Source organism: Pantherophis guttatus, chromosome 2, assembly GCF_059756535.1.
Source record: "Pantherophis guttatus breed Tessera chromosome 2, ASM5975653v1, whole genome shotgun sequence".
In the NCBI taxonomy this organism is placed as follows: domain Eukaryota; kingdom Metazoa; phylum Chordata; class Lepidosauria; order Squamata; family Colubridae; genus Pantherophis; species Pantherophis guttatus.
This window is the reverse complement of record NC_142064.1, coordinates 171785979-171799481: the sequence shown is the minus strand read 5'-3', so window position 1 is coordinate 171799481 and position 13503 is coordinate 171785979. Positions and strand designations below refer to the sequence as shown.

The following is a 13503-nucleotide window of genomic DNA, read 5'->3' as shown; positions in this document are numbered from 1 at the left end:
CAGTCTGTTTTTATGACCATTGATTTCTTTAACCCGGAGAAGGATAAACTTCCATTCAGATAAAATGAATGCTTATTCAGGTTTTGGCGGAGCAGCATTTGTCAAATTGAAATAATGTGTCCCTGGAATGCATCACTATATCCGAAATGAAATTGAAAGTTGTACCATAGAACCTTGTCACTAGTAATTGCTCAACAGGCCTATAGGCAGTTTGCCATTAGACCCAAAGCTTTCTTCATTTATCAATGAATTCTGATAAGCCAACATACAGTTCAGCAGCCAGAATTGAGGCATTTGTATATTGAATGAATTATATATGAATCTGTAAAATTGTTACATCACTGATAACTGTAACCATTGTGCTAAAAATGGTTTATTAACTTACTCAGAATTGAATTTTCTTCTCTGCTGTTTAATTCTTATCCTATCCCTATCCTGCTCCAAATTTTTTGTGGATGAGCAGAATATTTTTCTAGTTCCACTGAGGGAGCAAACTTGGATATTCAAACCACATTTTAGAATGGCTACAATTAAGGATGCTGCCTAAGAATGGAGCTAAATATGATGTTAATTTTTTAAGGCTGCTTCTCAAAATAGCAATGCTACATGAAGAACTGGAGTGTGAGGATGACCTTGAAGAAGGAGGAGAGGAAGAGAAGCCTCCTAGAAAACAATCAGACAAGAGAGGCAGGAGCACCCCAGTGGCTTAATAGCTAGAGAGAGAAACTTAGAAAGATGTCAGCTCTCCCAGGTAAACCAAATAGGAAACATGAGTAGATGAGCTAAATCTACTTTATTGTAAAGCTACATAACAGAATCTTGCAAGTCTGAAAGTACAAAATGTCCTGCCACCTCTTTGAACTGCTTGTTCCATTAGGGCAGGACCTTTCTCTGTTTCTCCGTTAAGAAAAATGTATACATGGCATTTCCTCCTCCAATTTTTCCATGTCAAAATAACCAGTTAGTTTTGCTGAAACAACATGACTTGACCAAAATCACCCCATGAGTTTTCATGGCAAAGAGTAGACTTGCATCAGTGAGATGAACTACATATAAATTTGATAATTAATAAATACATGTCTCCATGGTCTTAGACCTAGTAAAATGACCTTAACCCCTGCACCAGTGTCTTTATGTGGTTTATGTATCTTTATGGGATTTGCTCCTGCAAAGAGTTTCTATTAGCAACCTTCCAACCTTTTGATGGGTAGAAAAACTGCTTTTTCTCAGTGTCTATGAAGAACATATAGACTTTTTCTCAGTTCTTCAGCTCACTGCATACGTTATAATGAGCTGTCTAAAAAGCAAAGCTAAGGACTTATCTTTTTCCTTAGTTTGATTTCAATCAGTATCAGTTACTGATTTTTCTGCTTTTTGGAGAGGAATTTCTTTCATTTCACTAGGATAATAAAGATATGCACATACACCTAGTTGGTAGTAAATTCCCACTAGTTGACAGCCATTCTATTTATTATTTCTAGAAGAAGGACAGGTTGGGAGTGCCTGGGTCCCTTCTCAGACATCCGCGGAACACGTGAGGAGAAATTGCTCATGTCTTTTTAAGCTCCCTTGGGGGAGCAATGGTACCAGCAGTGGAACCAGCTATAGTCAGTAACTGGGAACTGTCTCCATTTGTTCTTTACTGCCTTCTGTGGAACAACTAACACAGCTCATATCAGTTACAAATAGAAGAATCTAGCTTAGTCAATTCTGTATTGGCCAAAGATCCCTGTTTTCCTGCACTTTCCTTTTACAGATGTCTAGATGGTGAAGAGGGAGGGAGGGGAGAGAAGAAATCTTCCTCTAAACCAGCAGCCCCCAACCTTTTGGGCACCAGGGACCAGTTCCACGGAGAGAGGTTTTTCCATGGACCAAAGGGGGTGTGGTTTCATGTGCTGCCTGCATCTCGCAGATGGGGCTTAAGTTCAGGGTTGAAATGCTCCCGGTTCGGACCGGATCGCTCGATCCGGTAGAGATGGTGGCAGGTGGTTCGGAGAACCAGTAGCAAAAATCCCTGCGCCCACCCCCCATGCCCAGCTGAGCCGTGCAATTATCAGAGGCTGTTTTTTTAACTTTTAAAAGCATTTTTTCTACAACCTCTTCAGCTGAAAAAATGCTTTTAAAAGAAAAAAAAAGCCTCTGATGATCGCATGGCTCAGCTGGGATCGTCAGAGGCTTTTCAAAGCATTTTTTTCTGCAACCCCTTCAGCCAAAGAGGTTGTAGGAAAAAAAATGCCTTTAAAAGCCTCTGGCGATCCCAGCTGACTTGCCTGATTGTCAGAGGCTTTTAAAAGTAAAAAAAAAAAAAAAAAGAATAGGCCACGCCCATCTAGTCACATTACCCCCTCCCCAAGCCACGCCCATAGAACCAGTAGTAACAAATTTTAGATTTCACCCCTGCTTAACTTGTTTGTACAGCCCAGTTTCTGGCATGCTGAGGCCTAGTGCTAGTCCACGGACTGGGGGTTGGAGACCCCTGCTCTTAATGCAACCTAAGTCACTCTGAGAAAACAAAAAAATTGTCTGAAATGATTATGGTGTGGGTCTCCTCCCAATGATTTTCTAAGTGGCTAGCGGAAGCCATTACAATATCATCTCCATTAGCTAAACACTTACCTTCAGCAATTCTGTTCTAGGGATTGCTCATTTCAACCCTCTGTAGGGTGGCCTTTGGTCTCATCTGTTTATGTTTGTGCTAGATTTAATAGTTCCTTTGCTTGAGTAATCTTGTTCTTTTTGGCAGAAAGAAAGTGCTCCACCATTGTAAAATGACCTAGCTTATTTTGTGTGTGTGTGCTATAGAAATGGAAGAAGAATAACAGATGGTTTACCTGTAATTAGTTATTCGGTTATCTGTGCATTATCTCTACATTCCTTTCCCCATTTCTGTGCAGATGGTGTCTTGGGTAGATATGTTGCATTCCTATGACTGCTGTATTGACCTCTAGAAATGAAGGAAAAATGAGATGGAGACTTCTAGACATACAATATAGGATGCCCTTCCTGCCTAAAATATCTTTAGCTATGAAATGTTCATGATAAAGCATCTATGCAGATAGAAACTCTATGCTTCTGAATGTATAGATGACTATTAGAAGACACTGAATTACAGATAGATAGCCAGTTTTTCTAATTTTTGACAGTGTTCACAAGATAGGAAACCAGTTTATTTGCTACACATATTAATAAAAAAAAATATGGTTGATGGATCACTCTACATCCCTATTAACCTGCTGCTACTGTATTTGTTCTTGCCCAAGATTTTAAGCATCATAACTACAGATCTTTAGATTTATGATGCATTTCCTGCAGTTCTTCTATACAGTTGCAATCTATTATTTATTAATCTATGATTCTGTTTTCATGGGCTTTGCTGCTGAAAGTCTTCCTTTGTGAGGAATTACCGTATTTTTTGGAGTATAAGACGTACTGGACTATAAGACGCACTTACCTTTTTTGGTGAGGAAAACAAGAAAAAGAAATCTGCCTCTGCCTCTGCCTCCCAGCAATTTACCTCCTTGCAGCAAACAGCAGAGGCCTGCGCAAAACAGCTGAGAGCAAAACAGCTGAGAGTCGGGAGGCTGATCCAATCAACTTGTGCTAATTAGGCTGTGCTGAAGCTGAAAAGAGCTGTTTCTTCTTGCTGCTTGCTGCAAGGAGGTAAATTGCTGGGAGGCAGAGGCCAAAGGATGGAGGCCAGTGGGTGGGTGGGGCTACATTCAGTGTATAAGACACACCTAAATTTTCACCCCCTCCAAAAAATACGGTATGTGACGTGATCCAGTCATCACTAGGCTTGATACTGGCATGGTTTTTCTTTTGTTTATATTTACATACTATAGGTGCCTTATAGCTGAAGTAGATTAACTGGCAGCCTGGCAGTACAGTGTTTATATTAAGAATTTGCTTTCTAAAAATTCTGAGCCTTTGTTTTCTCATAGCTGTTCTTGAGAAGCCACTGGAAAAAAAGGCTGGAAGGAATTATGGTCCTCCTGGAACAAAGAAACTCATCTACTTCATTGATGATATGAATATGCCTGAAGTTGATACCTATGGAACAGTTCAGCCTCATACACTGATCCGACAGCATCTGGACTATGGGCATTGGTAGGTTAGGGATGGATAAATTGATCTATTTTTGATCTAGATCATGACTTTATACTGAATGTTATTTTGTTTATTTCCCACCCAATCTACATTAAAAACAAACAAACAAACAAACATAAAAAACAAACAAAAATATTCAGAGTAGTTAGGAGGCTAGGTTTGCGATGGATGATTTTACTTCTGATTTGAATCACTGTTATATGAGTTTATTTATAGCTCCAGTCTGTTTTCTACCCCTCTGTATACACGCATGAGTAATAATCAAGTCACAACCTTTGGGCATTAATAAAATCGATGGATAGTCTAGTTAAATCTGAACTGTACATTAATCCAAGAGATGTGGTCAAGTCCTTTGGTGTCATTCATGAAGACTGAATTCTTCATACATCCCCATGGTAAGGTTCTTTATTTAGTGCAAAACTCCCAATAAAACTCCTCGTTTTTATTTTAACACTGCAGACTATAGAATGTGCAATCCATCCTTTTTTATTGGTATGTATTGGCTTCTTTTTAGCTCCCCCCGCCCCCTGCCCAGTCTTCCAACCAGCTTTGCCTTTTGAATGGAATGTAACTTGTGGCTTTAAAGAATTGGCCCCATCATGGATAGGCATGATTTTAGAGGAATCACTATCATTATGGAATGCATTGATGTAATGGAAACATATGTGAATTCTAACCTCATCCAGCCCCCCCCCCCCCCGCCCTCAAATTGTACAGTCTCTGTTGCAATATTAATTGAAAACAGCTGGGTTGCAGCAGGTGCCTACTTCCCCTCCAACATGCTGCTTCAGACTTGGCAATGTTTGGCAGGCACACTGCTGTTGTCACTAATAATCTGTGATTAGGATGATGCATTCTTTTTTCTTTTTCTGGCAAAGGTATGACAGAAACAAGCTGTCCCTGAAGGAAATCACGAATGTGCAGTACGTGTCATGCATGAATCCCACTGCAGGCAGCTTTACTATCAACCCACGTTTGCAGGTATTGCTTGCTGATCTAGAACACTGCTGGTTTTGTTAATTACCTTCAGGTTTTTTTTAATGCTTGATTAGATTGTGCCCAAGCAAAAAGAAGCTACAGGAATGGAACAGTTTATCTGTCACAAATAAAAAGTAAAGGCTTGATAAGGAATGGGATGGAGTGGCCAGCAGAAATCAGTGGTTTTCTGGAATGATCATCCTTTATATAGAACTAACTCATTATTTTCTTTATTGCTTTAATACATCAGTAAACCATATCTCTGTGCCTTCACAGTTTAGGTCAATTGGGATATGACTTTATAAGGTTCAAGAGAAGAGTAAGACAACAGTATTTCAGTACGATGGACAGCAGCACACGGGTTTTCCCCACTCCAATTCTTATGATGAATGCAAAGTCCACGTCACTGCAACTCCATCTCTAAGTGAAGTAGTCATTAAGCAAAATATTGTCATTGCCCCACTTAGTGACAGCAGTCTCCGCAGTCTCAAGTGAAGTTATTAAGCAAATCACCTGTAGTAATTAAACAAGAACATCATGTGACTATGACTTGTGACCTCCTGCTAGCTTCCTATTGACTTTGCTGGCTGGGAAGATTGCAAATGGCAATTATATACATGTGAGATAGTTGTAAATGTCCAACGGTTGCCAGTTATGTGACCATAATATACATAGTACATATATCCTTTCTCTTCTACATAATGCCTACTGATTGTGTTTTGTTTTTTTATATTATGTTCTTGCAGCGCCACTTCTGTGTGTTTGCTCTCTCATTTCCTGGGGCAGATGCTCTTTCCACCATTTACAGTACCATCCTAACTCAGCATCTAAAATGGGGGAACTTCTCTGCAGCTTTACAGAAGTCATCTCAGCAGTTAATACATCTGGCTCTCGCTCTGCACCTGAAAATAGCAGCCACATTCCTCCCAACAGCTATTAAATTTCACTACAACTTCAATCTTAGGGATTTCTCCAACGTCTTCCAGGTAGGTTGCTGTCTCTTTGGGGAACTACTGGTATTTATTATTTTGACTGTGTATTTGCTTAAGGAGGCTAGATTTTGCAATTAAGTCAAATTATGTTGGTGGTGTACAACCATATCCTCTCCAAGAGTCAGTTTGCAGTTTGGAAAAGAAAAAAAAAGTAAAAAAGTACAAAAAAAAAAAAAAAGCAAGAACAAGAAACCAATATACTGCTAAAAAGGTCAGTTGCTTTTTCTGTTGAAACAAGGCCTCTGTTCTATATTTGTTGGGTTGTTGTTGTAATGTTTAGGATAAGTCCGGTCCCTTATTATTGCCATTTTTTATCTGTTTTACAGTAATGGGTGAGTTTTTAATCTGTAACCTGTACACCACCCAGAGTCATTGTGAGTTAGGTGGCTTTATAAATATGGTCTAGAAATAAATGAATGCACAAAAAAGTAAATATTTCTATAGTATCATATGCATATTGTAATATTATCAGTTCATGAAAGAAGTTCAGGGTTTTTGCAATGATTTCATTGTTCTGTGGAATATGTATTTCTTCCCCTTTTTATATAATAGTAATTATTTATTTTAAAACTATACACCTTAGCTCTTTCTGAATTAAAAAAAAATTCACTGGAGTCTTCTTTACACCATTTAATAATGTGATTTATGATTGCCTAAACTGCAGCTTCTTTTAATACACTATGGATGACCTATTTTAAAACATGCACCACACAGTTTACTGAGAAATATAATTGATTATGATTATTGCTGCATGTTGATTATCTTGTTTTCAATTAAAATAGAATGTGTGAAAAGCAGCCATTAGACAGAAAAGCTAAAAATAATTTCTTGGGAGTTTGGTATATTCAAGAAGTTGTTTAATTTAGTTTAGCAATTTTATTTACTGTCCAAGATTATTATAGGATACAAATATACACATGTAAATATGTAAAATTTATAATATAATATAACATATAGAAATATATACTGTAAGTTACACAGCAAACTAACACATATAATAATACTAATAAATTCATGGACTTCTGACTCTCTCTGTTACAGTAGAATAAGGCATTAACAACAGATCACATCTTTTGCTTTTCCATAATAGTATGATTTATAATTATATTTCTATAAAGATCTATCAATCTAATCTGTAAAACCCAAAGTCAACATTTCATTCTTTTCCACTTCAAGTACGAAGTTCAGAAGCAATTTCCATGTGGAAACAAAAGTACTTATGTTCTTTTCTTTAACCAAGGTAGTCATTTGATTTGACGGTTCCAGCATCAAATCCACATTGTCCTTACAGAAATTGCAACTAAGAATAACTTAGCAACTTTTTTTGTTGCTTTGAGTTTATCCTCTGGTAAAATGAGCAGTCATTACATTTTATAAACAAATAAAACTTTTTAGATATTTCAAGGGAACATTCTGCTGTCAGAAAATATATTTTTCTCATCTTGGCAGTCCACCTGGCCAGCTAATGAAAAACACTAAGTTTAGTATGTGAAACAGTGCACAAAAACATGTGAAACTGACTCTATTGATCCTTAGAAGCAGGCACTGAGCAACATTACTACTATTTCCTCTTCGGAACTATAGCTAATATAACATTGAATCTAGCTTGTGAGAAAGCTCAATGAAACTGCCTCTCCACAGCCCACTGTATAATAGCAGCAACATTGGGGGTCAAACTCATGTCCTTTTATCTTCAAATACACTTTTTCATAACCCTGTTGAAACAGATACTGAGATGAAAAGCTGCAAAAATGTAAAGCCATATCTGTGTTCTTCCAAGAAGAATAGAATTTGTCCCTATGAATGAAAGAAGAGTTTTCTGTGCAATTTGATTTTTTTTTTTTTTTTTTTTTTTTTATTGAAAAGGTTTTCAAATACAAATTTTTCCCCCTTTTTCCCCCCCCTCCCCCCCCTCCCTAACCCCCCCTCCCCACCCTTCCCCCCCTGTGACTTCTTCGTAACAAAAAAAAACCCTAATTCATAACAGATTACTTACTCCCTCCTCAAAATACTGACCTTTACTTACTAAAAGTATTATAAATCCCCCTTTATCCATACATTTCAGAAAAGAAGAAGAGAAAAAAAAACAAAACAAAAAAAAACAAACACATTATACTATAACTATTATAAAATAACTCTAATTTAGCATAATAGTGTTTTATATCTATGCATTATTGCAACAATTCAAAACCACCTTCCACTTTAAAACTATACAATAAGTCCTACTTTAATAACATTTCAAAGCGGGCTCCCCATAAAATCTAATTTAACATTTATTCCACTCTATCCATTTCCTCCACTCCCCTAAATGTATCACTTAAAAATCCCTTTTCTTAAACTAATCAGTCTGTAGCTAGCTTATTCACCCACTGTCTTACAAATTTACCATACACAACAATTCTTGATATCTTTAATTCACTACCCACACTACTTAAAAATATATATATATATATATTCCATTATATCTAAATAAAAAAAAGAAAAGACAATAACTTTAAATTTATAGTCCATATAATATCTTCTTGAAGTCTTTCCACTGGATTGTTAAAACCAACATCCATAATAGGGTGACATAGCTTGCGGATGCAACAGTTTATTCAAGATCTCCAATCATATCTGCCCCCATCAGTAGTAAACATCTTCTTATATATATAAAAGTAAAAACAACCACCCGAGTGACATTATAATTGTATTCCATATAATAATAATTGTGGGTTTCATCAGGATTATTAATTTCCATCATCGTATTGGGTAACAACCCGATCTTCTGCATGTCCCAATGTGATTCTCTTGCCTTATAATTCAAGATAATTATAATATATTTATCAACACAAAAAGAAGTTTCAAAATAGATAATTCAAAACCATCAATTTGAGGCTCTTTCCATGTCCCAAAATTACGGCAATGCAGAGATCTGCCACTATCCTCAGGATGATATTGACCAATATGTCGCCTCCTCTATGTTTTCACATAATCATTCATATTTTAAAATCACTGGCTTCACTGTTGCTTGGGTTAGAAATTTCTATTTTTGTACAACCTATTTCTTTTTTTGTTTTCTTTTTGTGGGTTTGACCTCCATCCTAATTTTTTGTGTCTCGCATTTCTTTTTTATCCCTTGTATATCCTCTAATTGGTTTCCATGCTTGTCCTTGCCTTGATAAGTCATCACATTAAAATCAGATGGCACTTCTCTCAAATTTGTAGATAATCCAGCTGGGGTATCCGATAAATCCAAAGGCAATTTATCTGGTACAGTCTCTGTCTTTAGTTCCAGCTCCTTCTGCTTATCCTGTATTATATCTGAAGACGTTAAATTCATTTTCAACCTATTTTGATAAAATTCTTCCGCCCTTTCAACAGTATTTAACTGGTATCTTTCTCCTTGATATCTCAATATAATACCAACTGGGACGTCCCACCGGAATTGAATATTTCTCCTTTTTAACTCAGACACCAGAAAGCCAAATTTCTTCCTTTCCATTAATATCTTAGGTGGGAGTTCCTTGTAAATCCAAATCTTTCTTCCATACAATTGCAAATTAGAATTGAAGGAATTTTGCACAATTTTATTCCTAATTTCTTTATCTGAAAAATAGATTACCACATCTCTAGGCAATTGCCTTTGCTTGGCAGTCCAAGAGTTTATTCGATAAGCTCTGTCAATCCTACAAAACACTTCCTCAGGTTGAATCTTTAAAATCCCAGCTAGAAATTCAGAAGATATTTTCCTTAAGTCATCTCTGTTATTTTCCTGCAAACCTCTAAGTCTTATTGCATATTCTGTGAAATTATATTGTATCTTTAGAACCTCTTTTTGAATCCTCTGTTCCAGATATTCTACATTACCAGACTTTTGGTCAGCATCCATTTTAAATTTTTCTTCTGAACTATAATCCTGAATATTTAACAAATCATTTTCAATTTTTTGAAATCTATTGTCCAATTTATCTTGAATTTCATCCATTTTTGACTCTAGTAAATTAGTATTTGTATCCAACCGAATCATGAATTCTGGCAATTTTAAAATTTTTTGCTGCAAAAAGTCAAACTTGGATTTCACCAATTCCTTAGTTTCCTGCTTAAATTTTTCAAGTTGCTGATTCACAATCTCATCCCTTCTTTCAATCTCCTCTAAGAGAAATTCTATTATATTAAAATCAGGTTTCTGGGACTGAAGAGTTAAAACATATTGCTTTAAATTCTTGGTGGGGGAATCCCCCCCACCTATTTGTTTGTCTGACTTCACAAGCCTCAGTGCCATGTTTCCGCCTAAACAGGCTTTGTTAGAAGAAGAAAAAAAAAAAAACAAGACAAAAGACTTCCAGCCAGCAACACTCAAGCCTCCAGGGAAAAAAGAGAAAAACAAAAACAGGAGCGGAGTTTTGTCTACAAATGTAGCCAGTGGTATTTATTCCGCTACATTGTAATAATAAAAAACGGAAGAACTTTCCCTCTCAAACTCTTCTCCAGCCGCGGCAGACGCCATTTTAAAAAGAAACTTTTTTCCTCTTTCTCTTCCTCTATTCTCTTAAGTAATTTTTAAAAGATAAGTAAAATACTTGCGCTTCAGTATTACAGGTCCAGTTCACATTTTCTTTGAGTAATCTGTCAAATTCGCAAGCTTGCTTTTGACGCCTGGCTCTGCATTAGCAGAGGTCTCCCAAAGCCCGGAGCAACGGCTGGGGATATGGGGCATCTCATCCGCTCCATCCCAAAAGTAAAAGAAAAACTTTTGGGACTCTGCAGAGAGTTCTACCCACCCCTGCCGGCTCTATCTCCGTTTCCTCATGGGAACGGAGTTTTTTCGAGCCGCCGTTCCGTTGTGAAGGCGGCTCTAACAGGCAGTGGAAGCTGACGATCCCTAAGGAACGTCTGGCGGCGGCCAGCAGCAAACAGGAAGTCCTGTGCAATTTGATTTTAACCAATACAGTAACAGCAAGATTGTGCATGTGTCTTGTTCATATAGCAGGAATTTCGAGGTGCGAAAGTGCATTTGGAACATAGCAAGGAACTTAAAATACTGCTATTAAAAATATACCCGGAATTACTTTTAATGGTCTCAAGTCCTAAACTGCATTTTTTGCTTTAAAGAGTTTTACTGTTGCAATGGCACATTTATTGCCTCTGGGGCTGGCACATTGAACTATTTCATCGCCCCCTTTTTTTGTGCATACACTAATGCCCTTTACTTTGGCAAATTCATGTTAAGGAAGATAACTCCTAAGTATTTAAAATATTTCCCTTGTTCAGTGATAATAAAGAATATCTTCCAATTATGTATGCAGCTGCTATCTTTGTTGGTAATATTGTAAAAAAAAATTAAAAATGTTAATTTTGGATTCATATGATCTAATATACATGATATCACTCTTACATGTGTGTGTGTATACATGTATATGTGTGTATACACACCCATATGTATATGTATATTAGATCATGTGATCTGATGTAGATATCTGTTGAAGATATCGAATGTGGATAACTTCATTGATTTGATTCTCTATCAAAGGGAAAGTATGGACTATGTTAGGTATTTTAGATAAGCTACACATTATTAGGACTAATATTTACATGCTGAAAGTCTCACTGCTACTATCATATATAAAAACAAAGTTCCATAAGATGTTTCCATTTGTTTGCCCATTATAGCAATATTATTTTGGAAGGCTCAATGAACTTTAATTTTTTGCATCCCAGACCTAAACAATCAAACCAATATTTAGGTTTAAATTGGATTCTAGTATAATTATTTGATTCTTTACCCACTTTTACTTCTTAGATATATTGTTACTGATAATTTGTTAGTAATTGTGCAATATTTTTCCTTCGCTCACCACATTTCACATGATTTTTCCCAGTAAGGCAGCTTTAGGAAGACTAATACATTGAGCTGCAACTTTCTATGATTCACTGGACTATCTGAACTAGAGTGACTGTGTCCAAGTAGCACAATTAGTGCATTTATATTCTGGCCTGCAAGTCTAAAGTTTTGTAGTAACTTGGGAATGATTGCTGTCAGGGAAACCTTGGTCATAAAGTCTACAATGCTGATCAATAATGGTGAAAATATTATCATGCAGATTACAGTAAGTACTTCAGAAGGTTTCTTTTTGATTTCCTCCACAACTGATCAGAAAGTTTCCTTTTGATTTCTTCCACAACTGAAGATAGTTTCTCTCTCCCTAACATGGCAGCCCAGGATTTGACATTTGTTCTTTCAACCCTACAGTTCAATTTTTTTTAGCTCTTTTATCACAGTTATCCCCTCTTAATAGGTATTCTCTGTTATCTTTGCCAGCTTTCATAAAGTGGATATATTATTATTATTAATATAATATCTGCTATACTCCTATTGTGTGCTGCTGAGCTTAAAAATCAGAAATGGGGAAAATGAAGAAAAAAAATCAAGAACAGGTTTCAAGAACGCAAGTCAAAGGAAAGCACTTAAACAGCTTAAAATAGAGGATCTGCTGTCACTGAAAGGAGGCTTAACTATAAGTGATGATATTTTTCCACTAAGTGATCAATTTGAACTACTGAACAGGGAAAGTGTGCAAGGATGGGTAACTTCTGATGAACGATTCCACTTCAAAGGAAACTCAAACAAGCGCAAGATTCACAAACAATGATAGGTCAAACAGTGTTAAGTTTGAATTTCCACCTGGATTTGTTGGGAAAAAAATGTATATTACTTGTAGAGACTGTGTGATTACTTTTTTTTAAAAAAAGAAGTTGTTGGACATTAAGGAGAAGCTGGAGAAACGTCCCCATTCTCTGGATAGACTTTTGGATGGTCAGATTGGTAAGGAGGCTGAAAAAACTTCTAGAACAGATTTTAAAGTTCAGACTGACAAAATTAGCATGCCCTAAATTTGACAGTTAAAGCAGACAGAGATTACATAGGTTCTCCATAACAATGGAGATTTTGTGAATCTAAATGCAATATTTTGTGAATCTAAATCAAGCATAGACTGAATTACAGTCAGAAGTTTTTTTTCCCTTTTGCAAACCTGTAATCCAGGGGTGTCAAACTTGGGCCTGCGGGCCAGATGCATCATGCTCTGGCCACACCCAGCCCCGGTTTAGCGAAGGGGGGAAAAGTCATGATACGTCACGTGACGACAATGTGATGTCATAAATTTGACACCTGTGCTGTAATCCCTTTTATTGGCATGAAGTCGGGGTGATTGAATGGAGCTGAGCATTTACTGGCAGGATGCTCATCCTGATCCCTATGTGGAGTTTGCAGCAGATATTTTCTCTTTGCACCCTGATAGAGAAACATCTGTCGCTGCCGAGGATTGAACTTCCAACTCCCTAAGTGTGAGGTGGGTGTCTTCACCTCTAGGCTACTGCACCAATTACAGTCAGGAGTTAATTCTCTTAAATTGTACTAGATTATAATGTATCACCAGAAACAAAT

General features: G+C 36.8%; 1 protein-coding gene across 1 annotated transcript in view; it reads left to right on the top strand.

Annotated features, from left to right (window-relative positions):
- Positions 1-13503, top strand: part of DNAH9 (dynein axonemal heavy chain 9) — a 251220-nt gene that overhangs the window by 100986 nt on the left and 136731 nt on the right. Inside the window, exons 39-41 of the mRNA XM_034407801.3 lie at positions 3942-4107; positions 4986-5088; positions 5832-6071. Of these exons, the coding sequence (XP_034263692.2) occupies positions 3942-4107; positions 4986-5088; positions 5832-6071 (509 nt within the window). The remainder of the gene's footprint in view (positions 1-3941; positions 4108-4985; positions 5089-5831; positions 6072-13503) is intronic.